We start from the raw sequence: 16,184 nt of genomic DNA, 5'->3' as shown, positions 1-16,184 counted from the left end.
TTATCGCATATTGCAGATCCATTGATTTTGGCTCTTTCCAATTCCATTTTTCCCTCTCTCTCTTCCTCCTTTACTTCCACTTGCTTTAGACTGATTTATGTCACAATCTTATGTTGTACACAATCCCATACCTGCTCTCATTCACGGTGTATAAACTGACGCCTCGGGCTCGTGGACCTCCGTCAGGAGCTTAAATCCTTTTAGGATTTGAAAAAAGAGGGAGAGAAAAATGAAGGCTCGTCCTTCGAAAGAACTTCCTCTTGACGTGCGCTTGCTTTTGTGTGGAATTTGTGTGTTTGTGATTGAAGTGTGTCCAGGTATGTCATCAGAAGTCAGTCCAGATGATGTGAAGGAGGTTTTATCTGACTTGTCAGTGCTCATGAGGATTACTAATCCATTAATCCACTTCCTTGGCCAGCTCCTCTACACTTTCTCTAACTGGAATTGTTATATGCTCAGTTGAAAGGAAAGTTTAGCGGAAAATCAAATTTGTTCAATTTTCCCCTTTGTAGTTTAAGGCCTCCTAGGAATAAATGCTTGCAGTGTAATTATGCTTACTGGCATAGCATGATGTTATCACTATAACTATTTCTAAATTAATTATCACAATATACCAAGATACCATCAGGTACCTAGCTCAGAACTGCTGAGGATTGTCATTGAGAGAAATTGCCCATATTTTGGGTGGATGTTAATTTCTTCCTAATATCACAGTCCTTCCTGGATTTCTGGGTTTTTTTTTGTTGTTGGTGGTTTTTTTGTTTTTCCCCTTTCCCTTCATATGAACAGCTCTGCTCTGCAGGGACAGACAAGTCTTTCAGTCCTCCTCCAGACGGTCACTCTGTCTGATTAAATAGCTAGTAACTCTGTTGTGATTGTACTGGGTGGTCCGAGCCTAACTGCTGCTGCCAGCTCAACCTTAAGAGCTTCGCCATCTCATTATCCATGCAGATCGCCACTGGAAATGGCGAGACAGCTAGCCTGCCATTTTGTCTGTCTATTTGTCTGTCTAACTATCAACAAATAGACTGTCGTAAAGGATTTTCCTTGTGACCGACAGGTGATTTTTTTTTTCTTTCTGTTAATCAGACAGTGATCTGGTGTGTCTGGCCTCCTGACAGATGTATCATTCACTCGAAAGCTGGTGAATGGGCTGAGACTGACACCGTGACGCAAGAAGAGCTATTTCATCTTGATTTATTCTTGTCTCACTCAGAGATATTACAGCCACACCTTGGGCAAGGGAGAAATATGACGTCTTGGTGTAGTGTGTGTGTGTGTGTCTCTCTGTCTCTCTCTGCATGTCTCAGTGAGTCTTTTGTAAGTTGTCACATTGTAGCTGATAAAATGTGCAAAGCTCAAATCTGTGTCACAGTCCTAATGGTCTGTGAGCATGTATCTGTCTCTGCAATAGAGAGAGAGAGAAAGAAAGAAAGAGAGGGTGTGTGTGTGTGTGTGTGTGTGGTCTCGGATGGTCTGCTGTATTGATATGCAGGCCACACTGCTGTGGTGCTCGCGGACTGAAATGAGGAAGCTCTGGCGCAGAGGACTGGGGTGAGATGTTTTAATGAGATTGTGGTCTCTTTAGCGGCCATACAGCGCAGTGCTGAATGCGATCTCAGGCTGCTTATTGGTTTATGCACGCCCATGCTCTTACTAATGTGTTCACCGTTCCCGTGCAGTGCTGCGGCGCCGCAGTGGGGCTGATTTAAACAAATCGCCCTCATGATCAAGAGAGACAAAAAAAAAAACAAAAACAAAACCCTCACTTGTGATAAAAAGAAAGCAATAAACAAAAGGAGGGAAGGACAATGCGACTGATGTGTCTGTACACATGTTTGCATGCTGTGTGATTTTTTTTTTCCCCTGAAAGGTTAATTGGGTTGATTGTGCATGTAATAGGACTTGCAAAAAAAAAAAATCATGCTGTAATAGTCTGGGACATTTTTACAATAATAGTACATATTATATTGGGTGAGATCAAGTGAATTATTTTTGTTTTGTTTTTGGTTATTCCTCTCCTCATGACATTTATTTCTATCATATATAGTTTTCTGTAAATTAAAGAAAATACAAATTTTTACTTGGTGCTCCAAGACAAGGAAATAAAACAAACAAACATTAATGTCCCATATCCTTTAATTTCTGCCATATTTAGGTTGATACTATGGTGTCTAAATTGCAAAAATCTTATCAGATTTGAATGTCCAGTCTTCTGCTGCCTCTTGTGAAGTACCCGTAATTAAGGTAATCTCACAGGGGCTGAGCTGCAGGTCTGTAATTTAATGGAAATGTAAATCTTTTCTAATATAATCGTCATGAAATCCATTTAACTCTCTGATATGATAAATCACACTGACAGACACATAACCGAGTCTCCTTTCTAACTTTCGATGATCATTCGACTCCCTGACTGATTATAGTTATGGTTCACAGTGGCTGTTTCATAGTATTTTAACTTGCTGAATAAATTACTTTAATGATGCCTGAGACTTTAAGTGTTTGTGTGTTTTCTGCTATAATGTTAACTGCAGTAATTTGGCATCATTCTGTTGTTTGGCTAGTCTGCTTTCTGGCTTGATGAGAGTTTTAACTTTAGCTAAGCCAAACATGGGTTTATACTTTAAACTCTGTTTCATGTGAATAGTTTTTATTCAATTTGTTCTATTCTCCTCCTTTATTTAAACTTGATTAAAACAACAGGGTAGTCCAGTCGGTGGCTGTATGCCTCTGCTATCAAAATGAGCCCTGCTTCACACATACAACACACAATAAATAGAAACTAAAAAAGAAACTAGTTATGATCAATATCAAACTGCAATATACACAAGATGTATATTCAAATTAGTTACAAATACAAAAACTACACAAATAAAATATACCAGTGCATAAAATACAAACTATGAACTATAAACTACAAACTACAGTGGTGCTTGAAAGTTTGTGAACCCTTTAGAATTTTCTATATTTCTGCATAAATATGACCTAAAACAACATCAGATTTTCACACAAGTCCTAAAAGTAGATAAAGAGAACCCAGTTAAACAAATGAGACAAAAATATTATACTTGGTCATTTATTTCTTGAGGAAAATGATCCAATATTACATATCTGTGAGTGGCAAAAGTATGTGAACCTCTAGGCAGTTAATGTGAAGATGAAATTAGAGTCCTGTGTTGTCATCCCACTGATTTGAAAATCAGGTGTGAGTGGGCACCCTGTTTTATTTAAAGAACAGGGATCTATCAAAGTCTGATCTTCACAACACGTTTGTGGAAGTGTGTCACGGCACGAACAAGGGAGATTTCTGAGGACCTCAAGAAAAGCGTTGTTGATGCTCTTCAGGCTGGAAAAGGTTACAAAACCATCTCTAAAGAGTTTGGACTCCTCCAGTCCACAGTCAGATTGTGTACAAATGGAGGAAATTCAAGACCATTGTTACCCTCTCCAGGAGTGGTCGACCAACAAAAATCACTCCAAGAGCAAAGCATGTAATAGTCGGCGAGGTCACAAAGGACCCCAGGGTAACTTCTATGCAACTGAAGGCCTCTCTCACATTGGATAATGTTAATGTTCATGAGTCCACCATCAGGAGCGCACTGAACAACATTGGTGTGCATGGCAGGGTTGCAAGGAGAAAGCCACTGCTCTCCAAAAAGAACATTGCTGCTCGTCTGCAGTTTCCTAAAGATCACGTGGACAAGCCAGAAAGCTACTGGAAAAATGTTTTGTGGACGGATGAGACCAAAATAGAACTTTTTGGTTTAAATGAGAAACGTTATGTTTGGAGAAAGGAAAACAATGCATTGCAGCATAAAAACCTTATCCCATCTGTGAAACATGGTGGTGGTAGTATCATGGTTTGGGCCTGTTTTGCTGCATCTGGGCCAGGACGGCTTGCCATTACTGATGGAACAACGAATTCTGAATTATACCAGCGAATTCTAAAGGAAAATGTCAGGACATCTGTCCATGAACTGAATCTCAAGAGAAGGTGGGTCATGCAGCAAGACACCGACTCTAAGCACACAAGTCGTTCTACCAAAGAATGGTTAAAGAAGAATAAAGTTAATGTTTTGGAATGGCCAAGTCAAAGTCCTGACCTTAATCCAATCGAAATGTTGTGAAAGGACCTGAAGCGAGCAGTTTGTGAGGAAACCCAACAACATCCCAGAGTTGAAGCTGTTCTGTACAGAGGAATGGGCTAAAATTCCTCCAAGCCAGGGTGCAGGACTGATCAACAGTTCCCGGAAATGTTTAGTTGCAATTATTGCTGCACAAGGGGGTCACACCAGATACTGAAAGCAAAGGTTCACATACTTTTGCCACTCATAGATATATAATATTGGATCATTTTCCTCAATAAATAAATGACCAAGTATAATATTTTTGTCTCATTTGTTTAACTGGGTTCTCTTTATCTACTTTTAGGACTTGTGTGAAAATCTGATGATGTTTTTAGGTCATATTTATGCAGAAATATAGAAAATTCTGAAGGGTTCACAAACTTTCAAGCATCACTGTATAAGCTTAATCTATTAAAAACAGTACATCCATGATAATAAAAGGATTTCTTGGCCAGCTCGGTTCTTACCCTTCGTACATAAATGTAACATATTGCTTTGTCTAGTAATTCTGCTGTGTATAGGATTATTGAATGTAAAATAATTTTTGAAAAATTGTGGGCAACTTACATTTCTTAACAAGTTTGAACACATGATCGTCCCATCTACTTTGTAGAGGAGGCCACTTAACTACATCTAAGGCTCCATCACACTCACCTATTCCAGTAACTATCCTTGCAGCACGCCGCTGGAGTCTCTCGAAAGATTTAGCATTTCCTATACCCCCCCCCCCCCCCCCCCCCCCCCATACAGTGTCACAGTATTCAAGAACCGGGCGAATAAAGGACGTATAAATAATATTCACACCGTGAAACGTTAAATTATTCCTAATGTGCCCTATCATACCTAGCCTTTTGCCAACTCTAGATAGTATATCCTGGATATGGCAATTCTATGAAAATCAAGAATGATTCCAAGATATTTAAATTCAGACACATGCTTAATGGGGTGACCATTGAATAATATACAGTGGTATGCAAAAGTTTGGGCACCCCTGGTCAAAATTGCTGTTACTCAGTACGTTTACATGCACATCCAAATCGAGCTACTGTCGGTAATCGAGCTAAGGGTCCCAGCAGGGGTGCCAGAGAAATCCAATCCTACATGCACACAAGGAAATCGAGCTATTGTGTGAGGTACATTGTGCACCCGAGCCACAGGTGGCGCTACACGCCCCATCGTGTTGGTACACATCCGGTTGTCGTCATGAAGAAGAGCTATTCAAGAGTATAAACAAAGTTATCAGCAGTGTTGCCAGATACTGTTGATGTTTTCCAGACCAAAACATGTTCAAATCCGCCAAAATGCACTTAAAACCGCCCAATCTGGCAACACTGGCAGTTCCGTGTTTACAAGTTCCGTGCTCAAGCTGTTAGGCTTGCTCTAACAGACTGTATGGCTACAAACTGTCCTGCACAGACCACTGTTTTGTAAGACAACTTATTTTGCACAATTGTATATTTTTCTAAAGTCCATTTTTTGCTTACAAAAAATATTTTTTTTTGCTTACAATTTAACTTATGTCTTAATAAACACAAAAAAGTTCAATTGTTTTGTTTTTATTGACATTCTTCAGATGTTGGATATATATATATATATATATATATATATATATATATCTCCAACATCTGAAGAATGTCAATACAATACGAATGTTCGAGCTACTTACTTCAGCACTGCCCCTTCCGGAAGTGATGAGTGACGAGACCACAAGCGGGAAACACAACAGCCTCGGTCGGCATGACAACGAATCATGACAACGGCATGAATCTTTTCTTTTTGTGGCATTGCTTGCACTGTTAAAATTTAGCTCACTTACTGTATCACCAAATACATCTGTACAGCTGTTGCATAGCTGTGAATTGTGTACATAAACAAGTCATTGTATTTGTGCGTGTATGTGTGTATATATATAAAAAAAAAAAAAATCTCCTCTCCTCTGGCAATATATATATATATATATATATATATATACACACATACACGCACAAATACAATGACTTGTTTTTTGTGCATATTATATATATATATATATATATATATATATACATACACACATACACGCACAAATACAATGACTTGTTTATGTACACAATTCACAGCTATGCAACAGCTGTACAGATGTATTTGGTGATACAGTAAGTGAGCTAAATTTTAACAGTGCAAGCAATGCCACAAAAAGAAAAGATTCATGCCGTTGTCATGATTCGTTGTCATGCCGACCGAGGCTGTTGTGTTTCCCGCTTGTGGTCTCGTCACTCATCACTTCCGGAAGGGGCAGTGCTGAAGTAAGTAGCTCGAATACGTAGCTCAATAGGGTTTACATGCATTAAGTAGCTCGGCAGAAATCGCAAAATCTAGGTCGTGTAGCTCGATTCCGAGAAATCAAGTTCGGTTCAATTTCAGCCAAATTAAGGTGTATACATGGCATTTTGAACTTCGATTTCATTCGAGCAATGGCAGAAATTCGATTCTCTCTATGTGCATGTAAACGCACTGACTGTGAACAGTTAAGCAAGTTGAAGATGAAATGATCTCCAAAAGGCATAAAGTTAAAGATGACTCATTCCCTTTATATTTTAAGCAAAAACAATTTTTTATTTTCATCTTTTACATTTTCAAAATGGCAAAAAGGAAAAGGGCCCAAAGCAAAAGTTTGGGCACCCTGCATGGTTAGTACCTACGGTAGTAACACCCCCTTTGGCGAGTATCACAGCTTGTAAACACTTTTCGTAGCCATCTAATAATCTTTCAGTTCTTACTGTACCTGGGGGATTTTCACACATTCGTCCTTGCAAAAGGCTTCCAGTTCTGTAAGTTTTTTGGGCTGTCTTGCATGCACTGCTCTTTTGAGATCTATCCACAGATTTTCAATGATGTTTAGGTCAGGGGACTGTGAGGGCCATGGCAAAACCTTCAGCTTGTGCCTCTTGAGGTATTCCATTGTAGATTTTGAGGTGTGTTTTGGATCATCGTATTACTTTAGGACCCATCCTCTTTTTAACTTCAACTTTTTTACAGATGGTGTGATGTTTGCTTCCAGAAATTGCTGGTATTTATTTGAATCCATGCTTCCCTCGACCAATGAAATGTGCCCTGTGCCACTGGGTTAAACCAGACGCAGTTAAACCAGAGCTAAACAAAACGGTATCATCTCCATACATAAGTTGTGTCGTGAGCATTGCGTCATGACAGTTAGCAAATCATTAATATGGCTAACAAAAAGAAGAGAGTCTAGTATTGAGCCCTGAGGCACACCAGAAAAGTTTGAGACAGTTTGTACATTTTTGTACTTTATTTTTATTTTTTTTGTCAGAAGGTTGTTGATAAATGCACAAAGTCACACTTGCAGCTGAGCTGGATAACAGTTAAACATTTAGCCAGAGAGTTCACTCATCAGACCCTCAGTTGAATTGAGTAAACACTTTAGTGAGCTTTTCTCTAACTATTAATTGAGCATTTTCAAATGAGGTAATAAGATGCTGATTTATTTTAGTGTTTTATTAGAGGCTTTCTTGGGTGTCTTTGCCAGAAAATACATTTTTCTTACCTTTTTCTTCCACAGGATGATGACAAATACATGGAATTGAAAACCTAAAGCCTGCCCACCATATTGTACTTAATTTATAGATATATTTTCATGACAATGCATGATATTATAGAAAAATAATAAATGATATGATGGACTCATTTACTGTTACCACCTGAAAATGATTATTTTCCTATAATAGTATGTGCAAAAGTGTTTTATGCCTCTTATGCCACAGCAATTTACAATCAGTGATAACAAAAAAACAGACGATAAACAAAAGGAAATAATTTTGCATATAATAGGACTGGGCAATATTACAAAAATATATTGCAATACTTTTAAGACATTTTTACAATAATTATATTTTTGATTAAAAATGCATGTTTTTTTAATGTTTAATAGAAAAACCTTACCACACTCAACAATTATTTGATGCTTTATTAATCTGTTAATATTAATCTACGGGTTCTGTGAGTGTGTTGTTACTATAGAAATAATAACTTGTTAGATTTATATCAATATGCTGTTTATATCAGTGGAATTAGCCAACACGATTGTCAGAGCTCCTGTTACAGCAAAATTATTCACCACTTTCTGACCAGTCAGACTCGAGAATACAAGAGTGCCATGGTATAATACAACTTATCACAATATCAAAGTATTGCTTAATGTTCTGTGTGGTTAAAAAGCCCCATTTTATTGTTTAGCCCAGTTTGAACATTTATAGTCATCTCTCTCTATTTTCTCTTCAGAAAAAAGAATGGGTGCACTCTGGGGGAAATTATCTTAATGTATCTCTCATCACTTAGCAGCAGATGTATGGTGGCCTGTAGGACAGCTCTGGGGGCTGTTGTTAAAAGCAGTGAACATTTCCCCCCATTTGCTTCCTGTACTAAAGCATAGATAAATAAAATGGTGCACACTTCGCCCTCTCACTCAAGCAGTCTATGAAAAATGCATGACAGTGAGTGAGCACGTCTCTTGCTTTCCCTCCCCAGGCCCTATGGTAGGTCAGATTCACAGACTCTGATGCAAAACTTGCTCACAAAATGTCAAGCAGGTCCAGAGAGGCTGATGCCGTCAGGATGAGTGATCTACTGCAGATAGTATCTATGTATTTATGTGTGATTTTGTGTGGGTATGTGTATGATGGAGAGAGATTCAGAAGGACAAAGAAAATGCTTTATGATAGATAACCATGTGTGCTGTCTGATCTGCTTAGACTGAACTTGCTCAGCCCTGGGCACTGGAATGTAAATTGGGGTTTATGCATATGTTTATGTGAATATATCTGTGATGGGTCTGACAAATTAAGTTTCCCAGAAATGTCACTTGAGGTTTTGAGGTTCTCCTATGCAAGAACAAGGCAAAATCACAGATGTTACAATATTATGATGTAACGTAGCACCAATAGACTTCATCCATCCATCCATCCATCCATTATCTGTAGCCGCTTATCCTGTTCTACAGGGTCACAGGCAAGCTGGAGCCTATCCCAGCTGACTATGGGTGAGAGGCGGGGTACACCCTGGACAAGTCGCCAGGTCATCACAGGGCTGACACATAGACACAGACAACCATTCACACTCACATTCACACCTACGGTCAATTTAGAGTCACCAGTTAACCTAACCTGCATGTCTTTGGACTGTGGGGGAAACCGGAGCAAACCCATGCAGACACGGGGAGAACATGCAAACTCCACACAGAAAGGCCCTCGCTGGCCACTGGGCTTGAACCCAGGACCTTCTTGCTGTGAGGCGACAGTGCTAACCACTACACCACCGTGCCGCCAATAGACTTCAGTATTAATTTATTATTAGTTCTGTTTAGAGACCTGAATCAGAGCATCAGCTCTGTGAAAGAGGCATGTCATCTATGCTTCAGAATTGGTGAGAGGTGTGGCTCCATTTAAGGAGGCATGGCATCTGTGTTTCAATCCCAGTGAAGAGGTAGCCTTTCTGCTTCAGCTCTACTTTGTGGAGATGGGCCCCCTCTGCATCAGGAGGCATGGCCTCTGGGCTTCAGTCCCTAGTGAAGGTCTATTCTATTTGCTTTTTACACCAAATATGATTGAGGTGGAGGAAGAGCCACAGATGTTCAATTTCTGCACTTCTCACTTCCACTTCCATGTTTGACTTTTTAAATGGGGAAGGGGGACTGATCCCTCTTTATGCAGACCAGAACGACCCAGTGTTCCATTCAAGTCAGTGAGAAGGGCCACAGATTTTACCAAAACATTGGCCATTATTTCTCTCTGGGAGGGTTAATGGGTATTTGGAGGAATTTACAGCATATTCCCAGGTATCTATAATCATTATGAGACCACGATTGTATTTCTGCAGTGAACTGTTTCGGGAAAAACTGACTTTGCTTGAGGACCTGCAGCTATATGGAAGATTTAGCTGCCTGGTTGTGATGTAGGGAAACACACGCTCACACACACACACGGATTATAATCACCATCTACCTCTATATTTCCATAAGGCTTTGAACTACGGATTATATTAACAATTTTGCACAAGACATTGCACAGTATATCTACCTCTATGTTTGCACATTGTTTGTTTGCTTTTTTTTTAAAAAGACATTGCACAGTATATCTACCTCTATGTTTGCACATTGTTTGCCTCTCTTTTTTTTAAATGTTTTCATTTTTCACTCTACCTTTATATTTTGCATTCCATATGCACTTTATATTTTATATTTCATATTTTATATATATATTTCTTTTTATATTGGTAAGCGTAGTTTGGTCGGGCAGTTGCAAAATAAGAATTTCATTACCCAATAATAAACCGCTGTGTCTGTTATTGTGTATATGACAAATAAAAATCTTGAATCTTGAGACTGGTATTGTTCCACTTTGCTCCCATAGAGATGAATTATGTTGCTCTGTCTTGGTATATTCTCTATGAGCTTTGCTTAGACTCTAAAACATTACCCAGGCATAGTAAATATATGGAACGCAAAGTTTGCAAAAAAACAAAATTTGTTATTAGGCAGAACAGTAGCATAATATTAGCTTTGTTTTGGATCTGTAGCATCTGCTAAATTCTGACAACCTGATGCTTTATAACTAACTATCGAGGTTAAAAATATGCCCTAGAGACTGAGTGTGTCATTTCACAATTTATTTGCAGGTGAGCATCTGCGAGTGTGTCCTCAAGGCTATACCTGTTGCACAAGCACCATGGAGGAGACGCTGTCCAACCTGAGCCGCAGAGAGTTTGAGGGCTTAGTAAGGGAGGCAGGACGCTCCATTCAGGCTTCACTGAACGCCCAGTACAGGAGCTTCGACAGTGAGTAGCACACAGTGTAATACACACACACACTCACACTCACTCTCTCTCTCTCTCTCTCTCTCTCTCTCTCTCTCTCTCTAAGAACCAAGAGGGGGCAGCAGAGAGGTTGAAGAGGTGTGTGAGGGCTCTAGACTGACTGACTTTTATATATTCTATCATCAAAGCTTTCATCTGTTTTCACTTAGCGTTTTTATGCTTAGCACCTGGCTAAACGAGCAGTGAAGGTGAAAGGTGAGCACTTTGAAGCACACACACTCCCCTGCTTTGTGTTTCACTAAGTGCAGATTAAAGTGTGTATGGAAATGTTCCTTCTCTGTCTCACCATGAGGCTTTTCATGGCCTTCCCCAGCAGTGACCCATTAAAATGTGATCAGCGATGATAGACCGACCATATCGTATCCGGCCGTAATGATCAGAAACCTAGCAGGAGCCTTTATGGCGAGGAGCTTTCATGATGCAGAAAGTCAGGCTCTTTGTAATATTATGTATATTTTGTACATCCAAGTCCTTTAATGGGTGATTATAGTCTGTTGGGAAGACTTTTTTTCTTTTTTGGGTTGTTTGAGTAAACATAAATGAATAAAGAGAATAGAAACAGCGTATATTGGAATAAAAATGTAATTTTGTATTTAGAAAAAAATAAAAGAAATTACTTTGATGTTTGCTTTGAAATAAAGCTAACTGAAATAAACTACTTAAGAAAGAAAATGTTGAAGAAAATCTAGTAGGAAAAATGGTACAAATGCTAATCCCTCCCTAACCTTAGCCTGAGTGAAGTCATGACAGTTTTTATTCATTTTCAAACACAGGCTCATTCACTATTCTGAATTCTACAACAGTCATACAGTACTGTGCAAAAGTCTTAGGCACCCTATTTTTTTTCATACCAACTTTGATATAGATTTCTATTTTATAGAAATCTATAAAATAGAAATCTATTTTTGATATAGATTTTCTATTTTATATTTTAGAGTTCCATATGTTCATTTTCCAGCACAAAATTAAATGTTACAGAAAAAAGTTTGTGTCTGAGCAGCACATTACATAAGAGAGCACTTTTCAGATTGAAAAAGAAAACATAATGAAGGCTACTGGGTTTTGGTGCAAAATTAAGAAGCGAGTGTGACAGTCAAAGTGTCCAGTAGAACTGTGGCTGGTTCTGTAAGATGCTCAGTAAAACCTACAGCTCATTTCCTTATAAAACTGCACTCATTGGACCTGAGACTCGTCTCACACCAAATATCGATTTTGTTTCATTTATTATGGCTTACTGCTGTTCATAGTATTTTTTAAATGTTGAAACATTTCATTTCATCATTTTTAAGCCATTTTTCATCTACACCATTTCTTTACATGTGCCAAAGACTTTTGCACAGTACTGTAAATCAAATTGACAGTAAAATCACTTGATGGTAGTTGTGGTTTGTATGTTGGCATAATTGCCTTAAAAAAAATTAAAACAAAGTTCATTAAACCACTCCCTACCAAATCTAAAACTCTAGCTAGCTAGTTAAATTCTATGACTTGTAATTTTTAAAGTGGTGAATGATTTCTCTTCACAACCCTCTTACTCTATGTTCATACTAGTGAGCGACAAAGCTTTTACAGCAACAGCAGCAAAGAAGCTAAATGTGAGTTGAGGTGTTTCTTTATGGGAATTGGGTATGATGCAATAAAGTGATAACTCCAAACCATTGGCTCAAGTGATTCCTCAGACCATTTGGATGTTGCATGTAGTATGACGTGTTTTTTTTTTCATTTCTTAAAACTTTAGTTCCTTCCTGCACTAAGTTATTCTGTACTACTTGACTCGAAAAACAATGGAAGAAGACATGGTTTCATCTTATCAGGTCAAATATGACCTCTCAAAGTGTGTATGGAGACTTCACAAAGAAAAATAAATCTTTGTACACTCTCAGAAAATAAAGTACATTATTGTACCTTTAGGGGTACACCAGCTAGTCACTGGGGTAGTTCCTCTAAGGTACTTATTTGTACTCTTTATATACTGCTTGGAAACATACAGTTGTGGTCAGAAGTTTACATACAGTGGCATGAATGTCATCTTGGATATGAAGATCATGGCAATATTTGGGCTTTCAGTAATTTCTTTGAACTGTTCTTTTTCTGTGGCAGAATGTACAGTATACATCTTTAATTAAAAAAAACCCAAAACATTTTGGTGCACAGGTCTTAATTTTCTTTGGGTTTTCTGAAATCAACACAGGGTCAAAATTATACATACAGGGTCAAAGTATATACATACAGCACACCTAATATTTGGGTAAAATGTCTCTTCGCAAGATTCACCTTGACCAAACATTTTTTGTTTACCATTGTGGCAATGGGGGCGTGGCCAAGCGGCAGTTTGTGAATGGGGAAGGTAAATGGCTAAGTCATTACACCTGGCATCATTAATGTGTGTGGGTGCGTTTGTTTGTCACAGGGATTGAGCATAAAAGGAGGGGGAGAGCAGAGAAGAGGAGCTCCCCGACCCCAAGCATGTGTGTGACTGAATGAATGAATGAATGAATGAATGAAGCTGAAAAGCCAAAATAACAAAATAGTGTGTGTATGTGAACATCAACTCTTGCCTGCCGTGCTTCTGTGCTCCACCCACATCAGGAACTGTTACAGTGGTGCCAAAACCCGGGACAACAGAAGGGAACCACCCCATGGAGTCCTCCCCATTTGAAGAGCTCATCCCTACCCTCTCTACCGCCCAGCAGAACCAGCATCAAGTGCTGATCGCCCTCCAAAAGGAACAAGAGCAACGCTTCAAAGCATTGATGCTGGCCCAGCAGGAAGATTGCCAGGCGTTCCGGCATCTGCTCATGTCAGCAGGGGCTTCGACCACCGCAGCCGGCACCCTCACGAAGATGGGCTCGCAGGACTATCCAGAAGCGCCCTCTTCGAACAAGCAGCTGAGGCGTGGGGGTGACTGGTATAGCAGCGCATGGCGCGCCTCATCCCGCTTCTGACTGGCAAGGTGCAGCTTGCAGTGCAGCAACTCCCTGCTGACAGCCGACTGGTGTATGCTGACCTTAAGAAAGCCATCCTGCAGCAGGTCGGCCGCTCCCTGGAACAACATCACAAGTGCTTCCGGACGCTGGCATTGGAGGAGGTCAGCCGGCCGTTTGCATTTGGCCAGCAACTCTGGGATGCCTGCCGGCAGTGGCTGAGGGTGGAAGACCTCGACGCTGATGAGCTCATCGACCTGGTGGCACTGGAACAGTTCATCTCTCGACTTTCGAAAGGAACAGCAGAATGGGTCCAGTGTCATCGCCCGGCATCACTAAGGCGAGCCATTGAGCTGGGTGAGGACCATCTGGAGGCGGCTCTAACGGCAGGCAGACGAGGTGTCTCTCCTCGCTTCTCCTCTCTCTCTCTCTCTCTCTCTCTCTTCTCCCCCTCTGTCTCTCTTTCCCCTCCCCCCCGTTCCCCTACCACGGAGACGGCAGCCAGCTCCACCCCTGCCAGCCTATCGCACCCATGGTGTCCTCCCATCTCCCTCTTCCGTGTCCATATTGTCTCCTCCTCAGGTGAGTGACTCCCATAACGCTGGTGCAGAGGGAAAGCCTGGACCGGTGTGCTGGCGCGGCAGGGAGTCGGAGCATCTCCAGAGTCGGAGCTCTGCCAGGGAGGTGGGAGCTGTGATCCAGATCCCCGACGTGCCAGAGACCACTCCCGATCGGGCCAGAACGTACTGTATTCCAGTAAGTGTTCAAGGGGATCCATATCACACGTTGGTGGATTCCGGTTGTAATCCGACCTCCTCAATTCACCAACGCCTGGTGCAAGGTGAGGCATTGGGGAGAGCACAAGTGGTGAAGGTGTTGTGTGCATGGGGATGTTCACAATTACCCTCTAGTGTCCATCCATATTCTATTCCGGGGCCAAACACATAGAATTAAGGCGGCGGTTAACCCTCATCTCACCCACTCCTTAATTTTGGGAACTGATTGGCCAGGGTTTAAAGAATTGATGGAACACGTAATGAGAGGTGGGTCCTGCATAAATGCGTCACGGGAAGCTCCCGGTGTGCCATTGACTGGGGAAGCTGCCGCAGAGCCGTCTACGTCAGTACCGTGTCAGAGCGATACGAGGAGTGAGAAGCACCCCGCCCCTCCTCCCTCTCTCGGGGATTCCCTTGGGGATTTACCATTAGAGCAGTCGCGAGACGAGACTCTGTGGCATGTGTTTGAGAGTAATCGATGGTCAAACTCTTCAGCCAAATGCAACGCCGGCCTTCCCTTATTTCGCTATTATTAAGGATAGATTATACCGAGTGACGCAGAACACTCAAATTGGAGAACAGATAACTCAATTGTTGATCCCAAAGAGCTGTAGGGAACTCGTATTCTATGCGGCTCACTTTAATCCCATGGCTGGACACTTGGGGCAAGATAAAACACTAGCCCGAATAATGGCCCGGTTCTATTGGCCAGGGATTCACGGGGACGTCTGTTGGTGGTGTGCGGCATGCCGTGAATGCCAATTAGTAAATCCCACAGCCACTCCAAAAGCACCTTTGTGCCCTCTCCCTCTAATTGAGACCCCTTTTGAAAGAATTGGGATGGATCTCGTCTGGCCATTAGATCGGTCAGCACAGGGATATTGCTTTATTTTAGTTCTGGTGGACTATGCAACACGATATCCGGAAACAGTGCCTCTCCGCAATATGTCAGCACGCAGTATTGCGGGAGTGCTCTTCTCTTTATCTTCCAGGTCGGAATTCCAAAAGAAATCCTGACAGACCAAGGCACTTCGTTTATGTCACGCACACTGCGCAAGCTGCATGGGTTATTGGGGATTAAGTCTATCTGCACCAGTGTCTATCACCCACAAATGGATGGCTTAGTGGAACGATTTAATCAGACACTCAAGAGCATAATTCAGAAATTTGTAAGTGAGGACACACGTAATTGGGATAAGTAGCTCGAGCCCCTGTTATTTGCAGTATGAGAGGTCCCGCAAGCCTCCACGGGGTTTTCTCCATTCAAATTATTATTTGGGCGTAAGCCGTGTGGCATTCTGGATGTGCTACGAGAAAATTGGGAGGAGGGACCTTCACCTAACAAGAACGAAATTCAGTACGTTCTTGACCTGCATGCAAAACTCGACACACTCGCGCTTAACCCAGGAGAGTTTGCGGCAGGCACAAGAACGTCAAAGCCGGCTGTATGACGGGCACGCGCCTTAAAGAGTTCACGCCGGGAGACA

At 41.1% G+C, this 16,184-nt stretch overlaps 1 protein-coding gene across 2 annotated transcripts in view; it reads left to right on the top strand.

The window, feature by feature from the left end:
* The window catches only part of gpc1a (glypican 1a), a 109,268-nt gene that overhangs the window by 72,079 nt on the left and 21,005 nt on the right, over window positions 1-16,184 (top strand). For both annotated transcript variants that reach the window (XM_060941261.1, XM_060941262.1), the window contains exon 2: window positions 10,800-10,958. In XM_060941261.1, coding sequence (XP_060797244.1) covers window positions 10,800-10,958 — 159 coding nt within the window. The remainder of the gene's footprint in view (window positions 1-10,799; window positions 10,959-16,184) is intronic.

Source organism: Neoarius graeffei, chromosome 15 (genome assembly GCF_027579695.1).
Source record: "Neoarius graeffei isolate fNeoGra1 chromosome 15, fNeoGra1.pri, whole genome shotgun sequence".
Taxonomy (NCBI): Eukaryota; Metazoa; Chordata; class Actinopteri; order Siluriformes; family Ariidae; genus Neoarius; species Neoarius graeffei.
The sequence above is the reverse complement of the archived record's forward strand: the minus strand, read 5'-3'. Positions and strand labels throughout refer to the sequence as shown.